General features: G+C 48.2%; 3 protein-coding genes and 1 non-coding gene across 8 annotated transcripts in view; 3 read left to right on the top strand and 1 right to left on the bottom strand.

Annotated features, from left to right (window-relative positions):
• The window catches only part of DUS2 (dihydrouridine synthase 2), an 89,744-nt gene that overhangs the window by 44,589 nt on the left and 22,657 nt on the right, over window positions 1–22,498 (bottom strand). Inside the window, exons 1-2 of one of the 5 annotated variants that reach the window (XM_032283798.1) lie at window positions 11,164–11,249; window positions 8,739–8,852 (exon numbers count right to left, since the gene is read on the bottom strand). Coding sequence is in view for 1 of the 5 variants with exons in the window: in XM_032283796.1 (XP_032139687.1) it covers window positions 11,011–11,038 (28 nt within the window). In the remaining 4 variants the exon portion in view is untranslated. Of the gene's footprint in view, window positions 1–8,738; window positions 8,853–11,010; window positions 11,098–11,163; window positions 11,333–22,498 lie in introns of those variants that run through there. The other 4 variants (XM_032283797.1, XM_032283799.1, XM_032283800.1 and 1 more) reach the window with 4 other exon arrangements.
• On the top strand, window positions 11,081–13,173 carry DDX28 (DEAD-box helicase 28). The gene has a single exon (XM_032283792.1). The coding sequence runs from the start codon at window positions 11,312–11,314 to the stop codon at window positions 12,950–12,952; it is 1,641 nt and encodes a 546-aa protein (XP_032139683.1). The 5' UTR covers window positions 11,081–11,311; the 3' UTR covers window positions 12,953–13,173.
• LOC116555889 lies at window positions 16,382–16,486 on the top strand. Its single transcript, XR_004270731.1, has one exon. It is a non-coding gene; the product is annotated as a U6 spliceosomal RNA (small nuclear RNA).
• On the top strand, window positions 18,312–21,100 carry DPEP2NB (DPEP2 neighbor). Its single transcript, XM_032283802.1, has 2 exons — window positions 18,312–18,513; window positions 20,142–21,100. The coding sequence occupies exons 1-2, from the start codon at window positions 18,447–18,449 to the stop codon at window positions 20,444–20,446; spliced, it is 372 nt and encodes a 123-aa protein (XP_032139693.1). The 5' UTR covers window positions 18,312–18,446; the 3' UTR covers window positions 20,447–21,100.

Genomic DNA, 22,498 nt, shown 5'->3' with positions numbered 1-22,498 from the left:
TGCGTTACTCAAGAAGAATGCACAGCAGAGGAAACAGCCAATGCAAAGGTCCTGAGGCACGAGTTTACCTAGTATGTTAGAAGAACAGCAAGAAAGCCAACGTGATTAAAGCATATAATGTGGCCAGGCGCAGTGGCTCACACCTATAATCCCAGTACTTTGGGAGGCCAAGGTAGATGGATCACTAGAAGTCAGTTCGAGACCAGCCTGGCCAACATAGCAAAACCCCATCTCTACTTAAAACATAAAAAATTAGGCCGGGTGCAGTGGCTCACGCCTGTAATCCCATCCCTACTTAAAATATAAAAACATGAGTCCACGCGAGGTGGCTCATGCCTGTAATCCCAGCACTTCGGGAGGCCAAGGCAGGTGGATCACAAGGTCAAGAGTTCGAGACCAGCGTGGACAACATGGTGAAACCCTGTCTCCCCTAAAAATACAAAAATTAGCCAGGTGTGGTGATGGACGCCTATAATCCCAGCTACTAGGGAGGCTGAGGCAGGAGAATTGCTTGAACCCAGGAGGCAGAGGTTGCAGTGAGCCAAGATTGCGCCATTGCACTGCAGCCTGAGTAACAGAGCAAGACTCCACATCCAAATAAATAGACAAATATGCATAAAAATAAATTAGCTGGGTGTGGTGGTACATCCCTGTAATCCCAACTACTCAGGAAGCTGTGGCACGATAATCGCTTGAACCCAGAAGGCACAGGTTGCAGTGAGCTAAGATTGCACCACTGTCCTCCAACCTGGGCAACAGAGCAAGAATATCTCAAAAAAAAAAAAAGTATAGAATGAGAAGAAGAGAGATCAGGCACACTGGAGCATGTTTATAATCCCAGCACTTTGGGAGGCCAAGGTGGGGGGCCAGGAGTTTGCAGACCAGCCTGGGCGACAGAGAGAGACCCAGTCTCTACAAAAAAAGAAAATTTTTTTTTTTTTTGGAGATGGAGTCTCACTCTGTCACCCAGGCTGGAGCACAGTGGTACAATCTCAACTCACTGTAGCCTCCACCTCCTGGGTTTCAGTGAGTCTCCTGCCTCAGCCTCCCAAGTACAGGTATTGATCGACTTAACACCTATGCAACTTACGACCATTCGACTTTACGACCACAATCGCTAGCCACGACTGCTCCGCTTCTGGCAGCGCAAACGTTGCCCAGCTGGGCGTACGACAGTGCAGACCAGCTTCCAGCAGCACTACCATCTCCGCGTGCACCATTTCAACTGTACATATAGCCTACTCAACTTACGACCAAATCGTGTTACAACCGGTCCGCGGTCCCAACCGTGGTCGTAAGTCGAGCACTAGCTCGACTACAGGCATGCACTACAGGCATGCACTGCCATGCCCAGCTAATTTTTATATTTTTAGTAGAGACGGGGTTTCACCATGTTGGCCAGGCTGGTCTCAAACTCCTGACCTCAAGTAATCTGCCTGCCTTGGCCTCTCAAAGTGCTGGGATTATAGGCGTGAGTGACCATGCCCAGCCAAAAAATAAATATTTTTTTAATTATCCAGGCATGGTGGCATGTGCCTATAGTCCCAGCAATTTGGAAGGCTGAGGCAGAAGGATTACATGAGCCAAGGAGTTTTAGGTTACAATAAGATATGATAATACCACTACACTCCAGCCTAGGAAACAAAGTGAGGAAAAAGAAGGAAAAGAGTCAGATATACAATGTTAACAGCAGTAAGAAAACAGGATACAATGGTCAGATCATGTAGAGCCTTGTAGGACACTCCGAGAACTTCGTTAGCTCTACATGAACTGTCTTATATTTTTACATGATCATAATGACTGCTGTACTAAGAGCAGACTATCCGGGGGATAGATGCAGGAAGACAAGGGAGAAGGTGATTCCATAATCAACGTGAAAAATGACGGTGGCTCCATCAAACCAAGGAATTGGTAGTGAAGGAGGTGAGAAGTGGTCATATTCTACAAATACTCTGAAGGGAGAGCCAATAGGAAGAAAAAGAAGAAAATCAGAATCTCATGTCCCAAAGATAACTACTGCTAATATTATTTATTCTTTTTTTTTTAGATGGAGTCTTGCTCTGTCACCCAGGCTGGAGTGCAGCGGTGCGATCTCAGCTCACTGCAAACTCTATCTCCCGGGTTCAAGTAATTCTTTGGCCTCAGCCTCCCAAGTAGCTGAGACTACAGGCACACACCACCATGCCTAATTTTTGTATTTTGAGTAGAGACGGGGTTTCACCATTTTGGCCAGGCTGGTCTCGAACTCTTGACCTCATGATCCGCCTACCTCGGCCTCCCAAAATGCTGGGATTACAGGCATAAACCACCATGCCAGGTATAATATTATTTATTCTTTTGGATCTACTATTAATGAGCTAGTATGATAAAAAAAAAAAGAAAAGAAAATAATAATAATATTTATTCTAACCAAATATGGTCTACTCTAAACAGTCACAAAGAAGCCAGGCATATGCATGAATTATAGCTCATGCTAAAATTCCAGCACTTTCGGAGGATGAGATAGATGGATTGCTTGAGCTCAGGAGTTCAAGGCAAGCCTGGGCAACATGGCAAAACCCTCCGTGTCTACCCTAAAAAAAAATACAAAAAAAAAAAAAATTAGCTGGGCACAGTGGCTCACGCCTGTAATCCTAGCACTTTGGGAGGCTGGGGTGGGTGGATCACCTGAGGTCAGGAGTTCAAGGCCAGCCTGGCCATCATGGTGAAATCCCATCTTTATTAAAAAAAAAAAAAAAAAAATTAGCCACGGATGGTGGACTATATATCTATAGTCCCCACTACTTGGGATGCTGAAGTGGGCGGATTGCTTGAGGCCATGAGTTTGAGAACAGCCTGACCAACATAGCAAAATCCCATCTCTACAAAAAATAAAAACAATAAAAAGCCAGGTGCAATGGCTCATGCCTATAATCTCTGCACTAGGGAAGCCATGGTGGGCAGATCGCTTGAGTTGGAGATGGAGATCACCTTGGAATTGGAGATCAGCCTAGGTAACATGGCAAGACCTCATCTCTACATAAACATAAAAATTAGCCAGGAGTAGTAGTGTATACCTGTAGTCCCAGATACTTGCGAGGCTGAGGTGAGATCACCTGAGCCTGGGAGGCTGAGGTTGCAGAGCTGAGATCATGCCACTGAACTCCAGCCTGGGTGACAGAGTAAGACCCTGTCTAAAAATAAAAATAAAAATAGGCCAGGCAGGGTGCCTCACGCCTGTAATCCCAGCATTTTGGGAGGCTAAGGTGGGCAGATTGCTTGAGCTCGGGAGCTCGAGACCAGCCTGGGCAACATGGTGAAACCAAATCGCTACAAAAAACACAAAAATCAGGCCAGGCATAGTGGCTCTCGCCTATAATCCAGCACTCTGGGAGGCCGAGGTAGGTGTATCACCTGAGGTCAGGAGTTCAACCAGCTTGGCCTATATGGTGAAACCCCATCTCTACTGAAAATATAAAAATTAGCCAGGCGTGGTGGCACATACTTATCAAGAGAATCAGTTGAACCCAGGAGACAGAGGTTACAGTGAGCCGAGATCACGCCACTGTACTCCAGCCTGAGCAACAGAGCAAGAGTCTATCTAAAAATAAATAAATAAATACAAAAATTAGCCAGGCATGGTGGCATGTACCTGTAGTCCCAGCTACTTGGGAGGATGAAGTGGGAAGATTGCTTGGTCCTGGGAGGCTGAGGCTTCGGTGAGCCATGATCATGCCACTACACTCTAGCCTGGGTGACAAAGCAAGACCCTGTCTCAAAAAAAAATTTTTTTTTAATTTTAAGGAAAAACAATTTTTAAAAATAATCTCTGATCCAAGGCCCAAAGGAAGAGAAAGTGTTAATCAGTCCAATAAGTGGAGAGAAAATCTTTCCCGGCTGGGCACAGTGGCTCACGCCTGTAATCCCAGCACTCTGGTAGACAGAGGAGGGTGGATCACCCGAGGTCAGGAGTGGCCAACATGGTGAAACCCCTATCTCTACTAAAAATACAAAACTTATCCAGGTGTGGTGGCACATGCCTGTAATCCCAGCTACTCAGGAGGCTGAGGCAAGAGAATCACTTGAACCTGGTAGGCGGAGGCTGCAGTGAGCCAAGATCACGCCACTGCACTCCAGCTTAGGTGACAAAGGCAAGAATCTGTCTCAAAAAAAAAAGTGAATCACTTGAACCCAGGAGACAGAGGTTGCAGTGAGCCGAGATTACGCCACTGTACTCCAGCCTGGGCAACAGAGCAAGATTCTATCTAAAAATAAATAAATAAATACAAAAATTAGCCATTTCATTAATAGCACCTCCAGTCTCCCAATTACTCATCCTTAACCCACATTCCCCACATTCAATCTATCACTAACTCCTGTTGAAATAAACCTCACAGGCCAGGCACAGTGGCTCACGCCTGTAATCCCAGCACTTTGGGAGTACAGGGTGGACAGATCACGAGGTCAGGAGATCAAGACCATCCTGGCTAACACAGTGAAGCCCTGTCTCTACTAAAATTACAAAAAACTAGCCGGGCATGGTGGCATGCACCTATAGTCCCAGCTACTCAGGAGGCTGAGGCACAGAATTGCTTAAACCTGGGAGGTGGAGGTTGCAGTGAGCCAAGATCGAGCCATTGCACTCCAGCCTGGGCAACAGAGTGAGACTCCACCTCAAAAAAAAAAGAGAGAAAGAGGGCCGGGCGCAGTGGCTCAAGCCTGTAATCCCAGCACTTTGGGAGGCCGAGGCGGGTGGATCACGAGGTCAAGAGATCGAGACCATCCTGGTCAACATGGTGAAACCCCGTCTCTACTAAAAATACAAAAAAAAATTAGCTGGGCATGGTGGCGCGTGCCTGTAATCCCAGCTACTCAGGAGGCTGAGGCAGGAGAATTGCCTGAACCCAGGAGACGGAGGTTGCGGTGAGCCGAGATCGCGCCATTGCACTCCAGCCTGGGTAACAAGAGCGAAGCTCCGTCTCAAAAAAAAAAAAAAAGAAAGAAAGAAAATATAACCTTCAGCCGTGCACGGTGGGAGGTCAAAGTGGGCAGATCATTTGAGGTCAGGAGTTCGAGACCAGCCTAACCAACATGGTGAAACCCCGTCTCTACTAAAAATACAAAATTAGTCAGGCATGGTGGTGCACGCCTGTAATCTCAGCTACTTGAGAGGCTGAGGCAGGAGAATCACTTGAACCTGGGAGGCAGAGGTTACGGTGAGCCAAGATCTCGCCATTGCACTCCAGCCCGGGCAACAAGAATGAAACTGTCTCAAAAAAATAAAAATAAATTTTAAAAAAAACCTTCTAGGCCAGGTGTGGTGGCTCACACCTGTAGTCTCAGCACTTTGGGAGGCAGAGGTGGGCGGATCACTTGAGGTCAGGAGTTCAAGACCAGCCTGGCCAACATGGTGAAACCCTGTCTCTAAAAAAAAAACCTTCAAAACATAATTCTAACCCACATGCTTTACTATATCCCAATGGCAACCACTGTGCACCAAAAACCCTCTGCTCATCTCTTGCCAGGACCTCAGCACAGCCTCCTAATGAATCTCCCCAAATCTACTCTTGCCCCTTCCTATTCATTCTCTTTACAATAGCCAGCATAGCATCTTAAAAAGGCAACTCTCCCATTTATACCTTTCAATGGCTTCCTGCTGACTTTAGGAAAAATCCTAAACCCTTCTAATGGCCCACAAGGCCCTGCGTGATCAGTCTGTACCCACCTCTCCAGCCTCACCTTGTGTCTCTCTAGCCCTCCCTCTCTGCCCTGGTCACCCTAGCCTTCCTTTTTTTTTTCTTTGAGATGGAGTGTCACTCTGTTGCCCAGGCTGGAGTGCAGTGGTGCAATCACAGCTCACTGCAACTCCTACCTCCCGGGTTCAAACAATTCTCCTGCCTGAGCCTCCTGAGTAGCTGCGAATATAGGCACCCATCACCACGCCCGGCTAACTCCTGACCTCAGGTGATCTACCCAGCTTGGCCTCCCAAAAAAACTGGGATTACAGGTGTGAGCCACTGGGGCCTGGCCACCCTGGCCTTCCATTAAAGTCTCCCACACCAAGCTGTCTGCTGCCCTGGGGCCTGCCCACTTGCACTTCTGTCTGGAATATTCTCCCCAACTTGGTCACGCATGCCCATGCCAAGGTCCCCTTATCCTTGAATATCCCCTTTGTGGAGATGTTTCCCTACAGAAAATCAAATTCACGTCCCTGGTTCCATGTTCTCCCAACACCCTACATTTCTCTGCAGCTCAGTTATATTCCATATGTCCACACTGACTGCCATTGTTTCTTGTTCAATTCCCAGCTCCTCCAGGAGACCACCAAGACAACAAGCTCTACAAGAACAGGAGTGTGGCTGCTTAGTTCACTGCCAGGTTTCTAGCACTGAGCCAGGAACCTAGCCTTTAGTGACTGCTTCATAAGGTGCGACTGAACACCCACCACTGTGGTGGCCAAGAGGACAGCTTCTCACAGGGTGGTTGGTCTGGGAATTTCCTCTGGCACACTGTCAGAGGTTCCTGACATACCCTGCCTCTAAGAAGGCTCTTCTGGGAAAAACTAGGCAGCCTGAATGCCTTTCCCAGTTACTGCCACAACCACTCACCCCACCCTGAGGTCACACCCACATCACCACCTTAGTCACTCATTTCCAATCTCTTCTACCATTCCTTTTAAGGGCTGGTCTCCTCTGTTACTCACAATTTCTTAGACAATAACCTTGATCAGGCAGGGTGGCTCACGCCTGTAATCCCAGTACTTTGGGAAGCTGAGGTGCTGGAATTACAGGCATGAGCCACCATGCCTGGTCTCCTGGCAACTATTAAAAGAAGAGCAACTATCTGTCAATATGCCTTCTTCATCATAAGGTGAAAGTAAGCACTGTGGCTTGTTCATCACCAGATCCTCATCAGAGAGCACACAATTTGGCATATGGTAGATGCTTAGTGTTTGCTGTAAAAAGAAGTTAATGGAGGCTGGGTGTGGTGGCTCATGCCTGTAATCCCAGCACTTTGGGAGGCCAAGGTGGGCGGATCACTTGAGGTAAGGAGCTCAAGACCAGCCTGACCAACATAGAGCAACCCCATCTCTACTAAAAACACAAAATTAGCTGGGCATGGTGGCACATGCCTGTAATCCCAGCTACTCAAGAGGCTGAGGCAGGAGAATTGCTTGAACCCACAAGGTGAAGGTTGCAGTGAGCTGAGATCGCGCCACTGCACGCTAGCCTGGGCAACAACAGCAAAGCTCCATCTCAAAAAAAAATAGAAGTTAATGGACCAAGTGCAACAAGAGCTATGACCCAGTTCATGCTTCAGTCACAGCAGAACTCCATCCCAGCCGAAGTGTATTTAAAGTGCTTTGTTATCATTCAAGTTTGGTTTTGGAGGAGACCTCCATTCTCTGGCTTATCCAATAAAGGACTAGAAGCCCTGTAGCCAACTTGCATGGGAGCTACCACTTGAGTGAACAAGATTCAGATAAGGAAGCAACAGGAGAGGAAGTTGAGCCCAATTCTGGATACTGATTAGGAAATAATTTGTAGGCAACAGGGATTCCTGAGTGGCTTTTGAGTCAAAGGGTAACACGGCCATAGCTGTGCTTAATAACAGCACTTGGGAAACAGAAGGTGTACTGGAGGGTAGAAGACAAAGAGGAGATAGGGAGCTGGATTAGAAGGAAGGTAAAAGGGTCCAGGCATACTACAGTGACAATGACTGAAAATACAATTACCTGCGCAACAGCCTTGCTACAGGTGGGAACATGGAGAAACAATGAAGGAATACTAACAGCACTTTTTTTTTTTTTTTTAAAGATGGGGTTTCACCATGATGGCCAGGATGGTCTTGAACTCCTGACCTCAGGTGATCCACCCACCTCGGCCTCCCAGTGCTAGGATTACAGGTGTGAGCCACCGCACCCAGCCTAACAGCACTTTTTATTGTTGTAATGCCTTGCAATTCCCAAAGTGCTTCAATTATAACTGTGATTCTCAAGCCTCGTTACATCTGGAGAGGTTTTTAACAATTCCAGTTTCTAGGCTGTGCGCAGTGGCTCACATCTGTAATCCCAGCACTTTGGGAGGCCAAGGCAGGCTGATCAGCTGAGGATAGGAGTTCTAGACCAGCTTGGCCAACATGGCAAAACTTCATCACTACTAAAAATACATAAATTAGCCAGGTGTGGTAGCATGTACCTGTAATCCCAACTACTGGGGAGGCTGAGGCAGGAGAGTCACCTGAACATGGGAGGCAGAGGTTGCAGTGAGTCAAGATTACACCACTGCAATCTAGCCTGGGTGACACAGCAATACCCTGTCTGGGCCTTAACCCAAATCAATTAAATCAGAATGTAAACTCCACAAGGGCAGGGATTTTGTCTGTTTTGCTCACTGTCAGTGCCTGGCACATGCATGGTGCTCAGGAAGTATTTGTTGAATGAATTAATGAATGACTATACCATTATTAACTGAGATCCAAGGAACACATCAAGCTCCTGTTCCAAACCAAGATTGCACTGAAGACTCAGTGTCTACTGTGAGTGAGGGGTAAAAAGGGTAGGCAATGACTAGTGATCTCACAAGAAGAAATTAGAGCCCGTGGGCACAGACAGGCTCAGGCAAGCTTTAGCCCCTGTGAGATTTTTTGGTAATCATATTGTAAGGGCTCCAGTATAATGGGAAAACAACTATATATTAACAAGCTACCCTACCCTGGACATTTGAACAGAACCCAAAAACCCAAATACACATACATACCTATTCTTTTTTTTCTGATACTTCAGAATTACTTTGATATATTCATTCTGGCTTTGTACAAGGAATTCTTTGTTTTATATCTCAAAAACAGTGGCACATGGAAATGGATGAAACCTGTTGGGATAAACATCCAAGGAACTTTTTTTTTTGAGACATTGTCTCACCCTGTCGCCCAGGCTGGAGTGCAATGGCACGATCTCGGCTCACTGTAACCTCTGCCTCCCGGTTTCAAGATTCTCCTGCCTCAGACTTCCTAGTTGCTGGGATTACAGGCATGAACCTAGACCCAAGGAACTATTTAGATAAGGAGGAGACCTGAGTTTGTGGAAAGCATCATAAAAGTAACATGGAATTAGGCCGGGTAAGGCAGCTCATGCTTGTAATCCCAGTACTTTGGGAGGCCAAGGCGTGCGGATCACAAGGTGAGGAGTTCCAGACCAGCCTGGGCAACATGGTGAGACCCCATCTCTACTAAGAATACAAAAATTAGTCGGGCATGGTAGCATATGCCTGTAATCCCAGCTACTCAGATGGCTGAGGCAGGAGAATCCCTTGAACCCTGAAGGCAGAGGTTACAGTGAGCCAAGATTGCACCACTGTACTCCAGCCTGGCTGACAGAGTGAGTCTGTTTCCAAAAAAGAAAAAAGAAAAAGAAAAGTCTCCAGCCATTGTCAAATGTGATGACAGGGAAAGGCCAAAATCACCCTTGTTTTAAAACCACTACCCTGCCAGGCGTGGTGGCTCACGCCTGTAATCCCAGCACTTTGGGAGGCCAAGGTGGCTGGATCACGAGGTCAAGAGTTGGCGACCAGCCTGACCAACATGGTGAAACCCCATCTCTACTAAAAATACAAAAATTAGCTGGGCGTAGTGGCACATGCCTGTAATCCCAGCTACTCAGGAGGCTAAGGCAGGAGAATTGCCTAAACCTGGGAGGCGGAGGCTGCAGTGAACCAAGATCGTGCCACTATACTCCAGCCTGGGCAACAGAGTGAGACTTCATCTCAAAAAAAAAAAACACTACCTTATCCAATGACTATTGATTCACCCATCACTACTCCAAATGTCCTCTTAGTACTTGCAGATGTTTTCTTGTGGGGAAAAGGCCTCTCTTTTCCTCTAGTTTATCTGATAACTCTCCAGAAAGTCTAATTATGTAGCACAAGGGTACAGTCTATTTAAAACTGTGACAGTTTTTCCTCATACTAGTCCAAAAAAACAACGTTTTTATCTTGTCAATGATATTTGGAGACATTAAAATGTTTTCTCCAGATGTTATGAGCCTCCCAGAGTGTTAATCCATAAATATTTACCTTATCTCCCACCCCAGGCACTGCAGACTACAGAAAAGATCTGACACCCATTTTCCAGATCTGTTCAAGAAGTATCTGTTGTGCACGGTGGTTCATGCCTGTAATCCCATCATTTTGGGAGGCCAAGGTGGGCAGATCGCTTGAGGCCAGGAGTTTGAGACCAGTCAGGCCAACATGGTGAAACCCTGTCTTTACTAAAAATACAAAAACTTAGCTGGGTGTGGTGGTGCGCACCTTTAGTCCCAGCTACTCGGGAGGCAGAGGCAGGAGAATTGCTTGAACCTGGGAGGCGGAGGTTGCAATGAGCCAAGATCACGCCACTGCACTCCAGCCTAGGTGACAGAGTGAGACTGTGTCTTAAAAAAAAAAAAAAAAAAAAGTGTGACTCGTGTAAGTTCTTGTTTTTACAACCCAAATATCTGAATTCAGGTAAAATATTCCGCCTGACCAGGGCTACATGATAAACCACGTGCCTGATCACTTCGTAGGGTGGCAGCACCCTCCTTACTACTATTCAAGAAATTTAGGTTTCTGACGGGGAAGCCAGAGGAGCTGAGCGGGATGCAAGAGAGGTGGGTTCAAGATGAGAAGTTGGGAGGGGTGACGAGGGAGTACAGAGTGAACCTTGGCTGAAAAGGAAGGAAAGTAAGTGTGAAGAGATGACCCAGCTTGAAATAAAGCCTGAAGGCCTTACCTCCCACTTGAGAGAGAAGAAGGTAAAAGCCATCAGCTTGCACTCTGGGCTCTCAGTAGGAGGGGTTGAGGGGTTGAGCCCAGGTCTATGACTTCAGACCCCTGTCTCTGCCCCTAGGCCTGACCATTCATTCAGACTTTCAATAAACACGGATTACCAGACCATGCGCAGGAAACACATCTGGGAAAACAGCTGCAACCTAAGGGTTGCAAGATATATCGGGGCAATGAGGCACAACTAAAGAGAATCCCAGGAACCAGGTACCCAATCGCCAGAAGCCCTCCGCCCTCATGGTCCATTGGGCCAAGATCCCACAGCCGCCTCGTAACGCTAGCCTCCAGTCCTGCCTCCAGGACGCGCCCTTCCCCAAGGCTGGCAGGGTCTGGATGTCGCCATCCCTGATTCGGAGCTACAGACCTCTCAGCCGAACTCTTAAGAGAACCTCCCTCTCTTCCTCACGGGACTCCAGCTCCGCAAACCGTATGAGCCTCGCCAGCCACCGTATGCGAGGCCGCTGCGCGTCCGTGACGTCATTGATGTGCGCTTCTCCCGCACTAAGGGAAACATGGCTATAGCGCGGCCGGTGCGGCTGTGTTCTCTAGTGGCTCGGTTGCTTCTAGCTCCCCGACGGGGCCTGACGGTCCGCAGTCCAGACGAACCTCTTCCGGTAGTGCGCATCCCAGTGGCTCTACAGCGGAAGTTGGAACAGCAGCAGAGCAGACGGCGGAGCCTCCCGGGGCCGGTGCCGGTGCGACCTGGACCGCTGCTGGTTTCGGCGCGGCGGCCAGAGTTAAACCAGCCAGCTCGCCTCACTCTGGGCCGTTGGGAGATCGCGCCGCTAGCCTCTCGAGGCTGGAAGAGTCGACGCGCGCGTCGGGACCACTTCTCCATCGAGCGTGCGCAACAGGAGGCGCCAGCGGTGCAGAAGCCCTCGTCCGGGGACAGTTTTGCTGACCTTGGCCTGGAGCCCCGTGTGCTGCACGCACTACGGGAGGCTGCGCCTGAAGTCGTTCAGCCCACAACCGTGCAGTGTAACACCATCCCCCCACTACTTCGCGGCCGCCACATCCTTTGCGCGGCAGAAACCGGCAGTGGCAAGACTCTGAGCTACCTCCTGCCTCTACTTCAACGGCTCATGGGCCAGCCAAGCCTGGACCCCCTTCGTATCCCCATGCCCCGAGGTCTGGTCCTTGTGCCTTCCCGAGAATTGGCCCAACAGGTGCGGGCCGTGGCCCAACCCTTGGGGCGCTCCTTGGGCCTGCTAGTGCAGGACCTGGAGGGAGGCCGTGGCATGCGTAGGATCAGGTTGCAACTGTCCAAACAACCTTCAGCCGATGTGCTAGTGGCCACTCCAGGGGCACTGTGGAAAGCCCTGAGAAGTCGATTTATCAGCCTGGAACAACTCTCCTTCTTGGTGTTGGATGAGGCAGACACACTGCTGGATGAAAGCTTCCTGGAACTTGTATACTACGTCTTGGAGAAGAGCAACATCGCAGAAGGCCCAGCTGACTTGGAAGACCCCTTCAATCCCAAAGCTCAGTTAGTGCTGGTAGGAGCTACATTTCCCGAAGGTGTAGGCCAGTTGCTGAATAAAGTCGCCAGTGCAGATTCTGTCACCACCGTCACCAGCTCCAAGCTCCACTGTATCATGCCTCATGTGAAACAGACATTTCTGAGACTGAAGGGGGCAGATAAGGTGACCGAGCTGGTGCACATCCTCAAGCATCATGACAGAGCGGAAAAGACTGGCACCTCAGGAACTGTTCTGGTGTTCTGTAATAGCTCCAGCACTGTGAACTGGCTGGGATACATTCTGGATGACCACAAAATCCAACACCTAAGGTTGCAGGGGCAAATGCCAGCCTTGATGAGGGCAGGTATCTTCCAGTCCTTCCAGAAGGGCTCCCAAGACATACTCCTCTGCACAGACATAGCCTCTCGGGGCCTGGACAGCACTGGTGTGGAGCTGGTTGTCAATTATGATTTCCCCCCAACACTGCAAGATTACATCCATAGAGCAGGGAGAGTGGGCCGTGTGGGCAGTGAGGTTCCAGGCACTGTCATCAGTTTTGTGACCCATCCCTGGGATGTGAGCCTGGTTCAGAAGATTGAGCTGGCGGCTCGCCGAAGGAGAAGTCTTCCAGGACTGCCATCCTCAGTGAAAGAGCCTTTGCCACAGCAACCTGATTTTGACAAATCTGAGTAAAATGTGATGCTAGAACAGGGATCTTTCCCAGTGTCTTGGGTGGGTGAGTACACCTGTCAGTGGGAGGCTCTGGGCTGCCCTTTCAGCCCTTTGAGGGCCGGATGAGCTGCTGTATGACTTAGAAAGGTAAATTGCTGGCCAGCATTGGAGAAGAAGCTGCTGAGCATGGCTCTCTGTAGTCTTTCACAAGACGTGAAAAATAAAAGTGGATTTTGACTTTGTGTCATGTCATGATTTCTAACAATAAATGATGTTTTTACGTGCCTCCCCTAAGAATAATCAGCACTGGCTGGGTGAGGTGGCTCATACCTGTCATCCTAGTACCTTGGGAGGCTAAGGCAGCTGGGTCACAAGGTCAGGAGTTCAACACCAGCCTAAGATGGTGAAACCTCATCTCTACTAAAAATATAAAAATTAGCCAGGCGTCAGCCAGGCATTGTGGGTCATGCCCATAATCCAAGTACTTTGAAGGCCAAGGCGGGCAGATCACCTGAGGTCGGGAGTTCAAGACCAGCCTGACTAACGTGGTGAAACCACGTCTTTAAAAAAAAATTAGCCAGGCGTGGTAGCACACACCTGTTATCCCAGCTACTCAGGAGGCTGAGGTGAGAAAAAAAAAAAAGGCCCAGCGCGGTGGCTCACACCTGTAATCCCAGCACTTTGGGAGGCCAAGGCGGGCGGATCATGAGGTCAGGAGATTGAGACCATCCTGGCCAACATGGTGAAACCCCTAAAATACAAAAAATTAGCCGGGCGTGGTGGTGGGCACTTTTAGTCCTAGCTACTCGGGAGGCTGAGGCAGAGGTTGCAGTGAGCAGAGATTATGACACTGCACTCCAGCTTGGTGGCAGAGCAAGACTCTGTCTCAAAAAAAAAAGTGCAGAATCCAGGCCAAGTGCGCGGCTCTTGCTTATAATCTCAGCACTTTGGGAGGCCAAGGCAAGCAGGTCACCTGAGGTGAATTCAAGACTAACCTGGACAACATGGTGACATCCTGTCTCTACTAAAAATACAAAAATTAACAGGGTGTTGTGGTGCATGCCTGTAGTCCCAACTACTCGGGAGGTTATAGCAGGAGAATCACTTGAACCTGGGAGGTGGAGGTTGCAGTGAGCCAAGATCATACCACTGCACATGCCCTCTGCAATAACCCCACTAAATAAATGTCCCATGTTTGCTTATTCAAGGCCAGTAATAGGGAGACCTCTCCTAAAAGTCATCTCTCTTTGGTAGGAAGTTCTTGGCCACACTGAACCAAAGGCTGGTCCTAGTGTGGTCCTGATCTGGCTAAGGGCAGAGTTGCCTATTTCCTTTGAGTAGGACCAAATTGCCCTTTTTTAATATAAAAAATATAGACACAAGGTCTAGCTATGTTGCCCAGGCTAGTCTCAAACTCCTGGGCTCAAGAGATACTCCTGCCTCCACCTCCCAAAGTACTAGGATTACAGGCATGAGCCACCATGCCTGGCCTAAACGACCTTTTGATACCTCTTCACAATGTTGACCTGGACTGCTGCTGGAGGCCACATCTTATCCTCTTTTCATAGTAATGAGATTGCCATTGTTTGCCTATTTAAAGAGAGTCAAGAGTAATGATAAGGTTATGATTTTGTATCTTTTTTTTTTTTTTGAGACAGTCTTACTCTGTCACCCAGGCTGGAGTGCAGTGGCACAATCAGCTCACTGCAACCTCTGCCTCCCACGTTCAAGTGATTCCCATGCTTCAGCCTCCTGAGTAACTGGGATGACAGGTACGCCACCATACCCAGCTAGTTTTTATATTTTTAGTATAGATGGGGTTTTGCCATGTTGGCCTGGCCGATCGTGAACTCCTGGCCTCAAATTATCCACTTGCCTCAGCCTCCCAAAGTGCTGGGATTACAGGCATGAGCCAAGGTGCCTGGCCAATCATTTGGTATTATTATCTTGTCATCAGTTTGTTTGAATTTCTTTTTCTTTCTTTCTTTCTTTTTTTTTTTTTGAGAAGGAGTCTCGCTTTGTCACCCAGGCTGGAGTGCAGTGGTGCAATCTTGGCTCACTGCAAGCTCCGCCTTCCAGGCTCAAGCGATTTGACCTCATGGTCCACCCACCTCGATCTCCCAAAGTGCTGGGATTACAGGGATGAGCCACCATGCCCAGGTGAATTTGTTTGAATTTCATGTTAATATAGGTTCATCTGTGGACATGGTATCTCATACCTATAATCCCAGCACTTTGGGAGGCCAAGGCAGGAGGATCACTTGAGGCCAGAAGTTCCAGGTTACAGTGAGCTATGGTGGTGCCACTGTACTGCAGCCTGAATGACAAAGTAAGACCCTGTCTCTGAAAAAAGAAAACATTTTTAAAAATAGAACCATTATTCATACTTCCTACAGTCATTTGGGAGCCTCATTTTGCCTTGGAGCACGTTTAACATCCCTCCCAGTGTACATCACGTTTCAATGTAATGAGCTTGTCCTCACGTTCTTAACAGCTATAAATCTGGAGCCCCAAATGAATTCCTGCTGATCAGAATGCCTCACTGCTACCTGTGTGACCTTGAACAGACTCCTAACCTCTTGGGGTTTTTGAGTCTTAGGTTGTAAAAATATGAGGGTGCTATGAATTTACATTTGGGGCAGAACAAGGTCAAGAAGAGCCTGTATGCTGTTATTCTTCTTAATTGGAATATATTCCTTCTCCTATTGAAACCGCCATTGCAAAATTATAACTGAGACAGTGAAAGAGATCTGACCTAACCAACTTGCTTCTAACCTCCAGGATGTCCTTGTTTATTCTTGGCCATAGGCTGAACTAACTTTGGGAGGAACTTAGTTTATAGTTTAAAACAAAGATGATAACAGCCCTTTCCCAAAATAAACCCCTTTCTTGCCTGGAGACTAGACTGCCTTTGTAGGACTAACAAAATCAGCCAAAAGATTAGAAATTATGGTTTAGGAGTCATGCAGCTGGAGGATATATGATTTTTTTTTTTTTTTTTTTTTTTTTTTTACAGAATTTCAGTCTTGTTGCCCAGGCTGGAGTGCAATAGTTTAACAGCCACTGCACTTGGAGGCTACAAGATTCTGACCATTCCCCAAATTGCTCTTGGGGATAACATCACTATATAAAACCTAAAATTGGCAGGGCACGGTGGCTCACGCCTGTAATCCCAGCCCTTTGGGAGGCCAAGGCGGGCCAACCACAAGGTCAGGAGTTCAGGACCTGCCTGACCAACATGGTGGATCCCCATCTCTATTAAAAATACAAAAATTAGCCCAGCGTGCTGGCATACGCCTGTCATCCCAGCTACTCAGGAGGCTGAGGTAGGAGAATATTTGAACCTGGGAGGTGGAGGTTGCAGTGAGCCAAGATCACACCACTGCACTCCAGCCTGAGCAGCAGAGCAAGACTCCAGCTCAAAAAAAAAAACCAACAAAACCTAAGATCATGCTCGCTTCAACAGATATACTAAAATTGGAACTATACAGAGAACATTAGCATGGCCCCTTGTGCAGGGATGACACGCAAATCCCTGAAGGGTTCCATATTTGTTAATCATTTAATTTTTTAAAATTACATATATAGTCCAGGTGCAGTGGCTCACACCTGTAATCCCAGCACTTTGGGAGGCTGAGGCAGGTGGATCACTTGAGGTCAGGAGTTCAATACCAGCCTGACTGAAACCCCATCTCTGCTAAAAATACAAAAATTAGCGAGGCATGGTGGAGAGCACCTGTAATCCCAGCTACTGAGGAGGCTGAGGCAGGAGAATCACTTGAATCTGGGAGGCGGAGGTTGCAGTGAGCCCACATCATGCCACTAAACTCCAGCCTGGGTGACAAAGTTAGACTTCATCTCAAAAAAAAGTTTATATATATATATGTTTTATATATATTATATTTAATACATATATGACATAATATCAATGCTTAAGATATTTTGCAGACCCTGTACTTGATTGGCTGGGCGCAGTGGCTCACACCTGTAATCCTAGCACTTTGGGATTAGGCCAAGGCCGGCAGATTCCTTGAGGGTGGGAGTTTGAGACCAGCCTGGCCAACATGGCAAAACCCCATCTCTACTACAAGTCCAAAAATTAGCTGGGCGTGGTGGCGGGTGCCGGTAGTCCCAGCTTCTCCCTTGAGGGGGAGGCTGCAGTGAGTCAAGATCATTGCACCACTGCACTCCAGCTTGGACAACAGAGTGAGACTCTGTCTCAAAAAATATAAAATAAAATAACAAAGACCCTGCACTTAATGGATCAGCTGACACCACCCAAGGAACTGACTAAAGGTAAGAGGATATCTTTGACTACCTATGATTTATTTTCTTTTTTTTATTTTGAGGTGAAGTGTCACTCTGTCGCCTAGGCTGGAGTGCAGTGACACAATCTTGGCTCACTGCAACCTCTGCCTCCTGGGTTTCAGTGATTCTTGTGCTTCAGCCTCCCAAGTAGCTGTGATTACAGACATCCGCCACCACGCCCGGCTAATTTTTGTTTTTTTTTAGTAGAGACGGGGTTTCGACATGTTGGCCAAGCTGGTCTTGAACACTTAAGTGATCTGCTGCCTTGGCCTCCCAAAGGGCTGGGATTACAAGTGTAAGCTGCCACGCCCAAGCCAACTCCTGATGATTTCATCTCTGACCCATCCAATCAGCTTTGCAGACTCACTGCCCAACACCCACCAAGTTTTTTAAAACTCTGATCCCTGAATGCTCCCTGATTTGAATAATAATACAACTCCGATCTCTTGCACAGCTAGCTCTGTGTGAATTACTTTTTTTTTTTTTCCTTTTTTCAAAAATATATATATTTTTTTAGAGAGGGGGTTTCACCATGTTGGTCAGGCTGGTCTTGAACTCCTAATCTTGTGATCTGCCTGCCTCGGCCACCCAAAGTGCTGGGATTATAGGCATGAGCCACCATGCCCGGCCCTGTGAATTACTCTTTATTGCAATTTCCCTGTCTTGATAAATCAGCTTTGTCTAGGCCGTGGGTAAGGGGAACCCCTTGGGCAGTTACACTTTGCACATGTCCAGATCTCACTTGTCCTTCAGGTCTTTCCGTGATCCCTTTGTCCATCCCAATCTCTGCCTCTCCTTCTGTTGATTCCTTAGACCAGTGCGTGGCTACCTATCTATGTCTTGGATTAATCTTGCCTCTCCAGCTCATCTCAGAATTTAGGTTTCCCTTGCCCTCCTGTGGTCACTGGGGCTTGTGCCAGCCCACAGACATGCTCCACACAGTAGCTGCTAGGCACGGGTAGGGAAGGCTCAATGGGAGGGCCCAGGCAGGATTCCTCTCTAGCTCTGCCCTGCTCTCCTCCACAAAACCCTGAAGGCCTGAAGCCTGCCCCTTAGGTCACAGATTCCTTATGTGACCTCACTGGGTAGTGATGACCTCACAGGCTTCCACAGTTTCCATGGCAGCATGACTACACACCTGTGTCCTGGGGAAACCTCCCTACCATTTCTCTACGAGATACCAATCTGTTTGGTTGGCTGAGAGAGAATGTCTGACCGGATCCTCTATATTCTCTCTAACATGTCCTCTGTCCCCTGGGAGGGCAGCGCAGCAGGTAGGCCTACAGTGGGCATCTATACAGGAGACGTGGCTGTACCTACAGCTTCACTGGGTGGCACATGTTCCTTTTGGGCTGGCCCGCCACACCTCAGAGCTTTCCCAGCCATAAGTAATATTGAGGGCGTGGCCACTCAGGGACCCACAGTGTTCCTGCTCACTGCTGAGGGTAAATGGAATGTCATCTGAGTAGGTGTTCAGAAAGGCTCTAATTTTTTTTTTTTTAATTGAGATGGGGTCTTGCTATATTGCCGGGGCGGGTCTTGAATTTCTTTTTTTTTTTTTTTTTGGAGACAGGGTCTCTCTCATCCAGGTTGGAGTGCACTGGCATAATCACAGTGAAAACCTCAACTTCCTGGGCTCAGGGGATTCCCCCAACTCAGTCTCCGTAGTAGCTGGGACTACAGACATGCGCCACCACACCCAGCTAATTTTTTTCTATTTTCAGTACTGACAGGGTTTTGCCATGTTGCCTAGGCTGGTCTTGAACTCCTGAGCTCAAGCGATCCACCTACCTCAGATTCCCAAAGTACTAGGATTACAGGTGTGAGGCATTGTGCCTGGCCCATCATCAATTTCTATTAGATCTTTTTTATTTTAGTCTCGTTCTGTCACCCAGGTTAGAGTGCAGTGGTGCAATTTTAGATCCTTTTTTTTTTTTTTCTGAGACAATGTCTCGCTCTGCGGCCCAGGCTGGAATGCAGTGGTGAGATCTCGGCTCACTGCAACCTCCGCCTCCCAGGTTCAAGTGATTCTCCTGCCTCAGCATCCCAAGCAGCTGGGACTACAGATGCATGCCACCATGCCTGGCTAATTTTTTGTATTTTTAGTAGAGAAGGGGTTTCGTCATGTTGGCCAGGCTGGTACTCCTGGACTCAAGTGATCCACCCTCCTCAGCCTCCCAAAGTACTGAGATTACAGGCGTGAGCCACCATGCCTGGCCAATAGTAGCTTTTTTTTTTTTTTTGAGATGGAGTCTTGCTTTGTCACTGGGCTGGAGTGCAGTAGGATGATCTCAACTCACTGCAACCTCTGTCTCCCAGGTTCAAGCAATTCCCTTGCCTCAGCCTCCTGAGTAACTGGGACTACGGGTACATGCAACCACACCTGGCTAGTTTTTTGTATTTTACTAGAGACTGGGTTTCACCATGTTGGCCAGGATGGTCTTGATCTCCTGACCTCATGATCTGCCCACCTCAGCCCCCCAAAGTGCTGGGATTACAGGCATGAGCCACCGCACCTGGCCTATAGTAGATCATTTTTTACAAACCTTGAAAATAATTTCCATTAAAGCCTCAGAAGTGACAGCCCTTAAGAAATGTATTTTTTGGTCATGGAAGGGAGAGAAGGCGGCGGGGCAGGGGATCCAATTGCAGTTATTAGGAGGTTCTACTGTTCTCTCTGCGAATGAGGAGGATCTCAGATCTCCTGCTGCTGCCACAGGCTCTGCAAAACTGCTTTTGCAGCCAGCATCCCATCTTAGGGAACACATAGAAGTGATAGGCCAAGGCTGTGTCTGGGATGCCAAGAAGACGAAAGGGCTTCTTAGGAAGAGACATGAGAGAAGGGAGGCCATGGCAGCACAGTGTAGAAGGTAAAAGTGACTAATTCTGCTTTTCTCTCCAGCTGCAGTGCCTGCCACTTCTCCTCCCACACCTGGACACTACCATGTCCTCTACCGAGGGTGTGGAGAAACTCAGGTAGGCTGGCATGGGGAGACATACTGCCTGGTTGGCAGCTACCGGAGCTATGGGGATGCTCCTTTGGCCACCCCAGCAAAGGCTGAAGCAGAGAAGCCAGCCCCTAGCCGGGCTCCCAAGAGACGTCGAGCTACAGCAGAGTCAGATAAAGACCTGGGTTGCTCTAGCCCCAAAATTCGGCGCTTGCAGTCTAGTGGCAGGAGGCTGACCTCACAGAAGCTTGCTGATTGAGCCATTTGGGAGAAAGGACAAATACCTCTTCTGCAGTGACCTCCCTGCCCACCACTGCAGATAGAACCCGAGTCATTTTTCTACCTAAGTCTTCCTCATCCAGAAGCCCCCTTCCATACTAACTAGCCATGAGCAACAAGCCTCAGAAACTGTGGTTTGCAACGAGAGGCTGCTTTGAACATCCCAAGGCTGAAGCTGGCCTGGAAGAAAACCTGATATTCCTCTACTCAACTCTCCAGAGTCCCTTTTGGGACAGAAGAAAGTAATGTCTGCACTCTGCTAGCCGAGGAGTCAAGTGCAGAGAGCGGGTGCAGCATAGCCTAGCAGAGGCCTGCTCTACTGCATGGGCTTTTGCTTTGAGTCACTGCCAGCAACCACCAGCACAAACCAGGAAGGCCAGGACTTGCTGAAACTGGAAGAAGCACCCCATGGCTACTCACAGAGGAGAAAGCCTCCTGCCTGGCATCTCAGGAAGCAGAATAAAGACACCTAGGGAGACCTGCCACCTACAGCAAGAACAATCTGGAGAAAGCTGAGCAACATCCCCCTGAAGCTCACATGTTCCTTTATTTCCTGTCCTTTATGACCCCAGTGATGTCCCTATTGCTCAACTTTTTTTAAAAAAATGATTTAAAAAATGATTTTTCCATAACAGTGTTTGATCTTTTAAAATTATTTACTTATTTTTAACATGGGGTCTCAACTGGGCATGGTGGCTCACTTCTGTAATCCCTGCACATTGGGAGGCCGAGGTGGGTGGGTCACCTAAGGTCAAGAGTTCAAGACCAGCCTGGCCAACACAGTGAAACCCTATGTTTACTAAAAATACAAAAAAATTAGTTGGGCATGGTGGTGGGTGCTTGTATTCTCAGCTACTCAGAAGCCTGTGGCAGGAGAATCGCTTGAACCCAGGAAGCAGAGGTTGCAGTGAGCCAAGATCACACCACTGTACTCTAGCCTGGGCAAAAAGAGTGCAACTCTGTCTAAAAAAAAGCCATGGCTGGGTGCAGTGGCTCACGTCTGTAATCTCAGCACTTTGGGAGGCTAAGGTGGGTGGATCACCTGAGGTCAGGAGTTCGAGACCAGCCTGACCAATATGGCGAAACACCGTCTCAAAAAAAAAAAAAAAGCCAGGCTCGAAGTGGCTCACACCTAGCACTTTGGGAGGCTGAGGCAAGTGGATTGCCTGAGCTCAGGAATTTGAGACCAGCCTGGGCAACACGGTGAAACTCCATCTCTATTAAATGACAAAAAATTAGCTGGGCGTGGCGGCATACGCCTATAGTCCCAGCTACTTGGGAGGCTGAGGCTGGAGAAGTGCTAGAACCCGTGAGGTGGAGGTTGCAGTGAGCCAAGATTGCCCCACTGCACTCCAGCCTGGGCGGCAGAGCAAGACTCAGCCTCTAAAAAAAAAATAATAATAATGGAGTCTCTTCATGTTGTCCAGGCTGATCTTGAACTCCTGGGCTCAAGTGATCCATCTGCCTCAGCCTCCCTAATAAATAAAAATTAAAAAAAGAAACACAGAGTCTGGTTGGACACAGTGGCTCACGCCTGTAATCTCAATACTTTGGGAGGCCAAGGTGGGAGGACTGCTTGAAGCCAGGCGTTTGAGACGAGCTTGGGCAACTAATGAGATCCCACCTCTACAAAAATTAAAATAATTAGCTGGGCATGGTGGCATACACCTGTAGTCCTAGCCTCTTGGGGGGTTGAGGCATGAGGATTGCTTGAAGCCAGGAGTTGAAGGCAGCAGTAAGCTATGGTCACACTGCATTTCAGCAGCCTGGGTAACTGGGAGATACAACGAGACCTTGTCTCAAAAAATAAAAAAGAAAAAGAAATGTAGTCCAGTCCAGTGAGTGTTTCCGTGTGTGTGTGTGTGTGTGTTTGAGAGAGTGTTAGGAGGGGAAGGAAATGATTAAGAAGATGCTGTTCCATCTATCAATTCACCCATCCATCCATTCATTTATTCAACAAGTATTGGCCAGGCGCGGGGGCTCAAGCCTGTAATCCAAGCACTTTGGAGGCCAAGGCGGGTGGATCACCTGA

This window comes from Sapajus apella, unplaced genomic scaffold (assembly GCF_009761245.1).
Source record: "Sapajus apella isolate SASKATOON/1434 unplaced genomic scaffold, GSC_monkey_1.0 scaffold15, whole genome shotgun sequence".
Lineage (NCBI taxonomy): Eukaryota > Metazoa > Chordata > Mammalia > Primates > Cebidae > Sapajus > Sapajus apella.
Note: the sequence above shows the minus strand (reverse complement) of the source record. Positions and strands in the feature narration are given on the sequence as shown.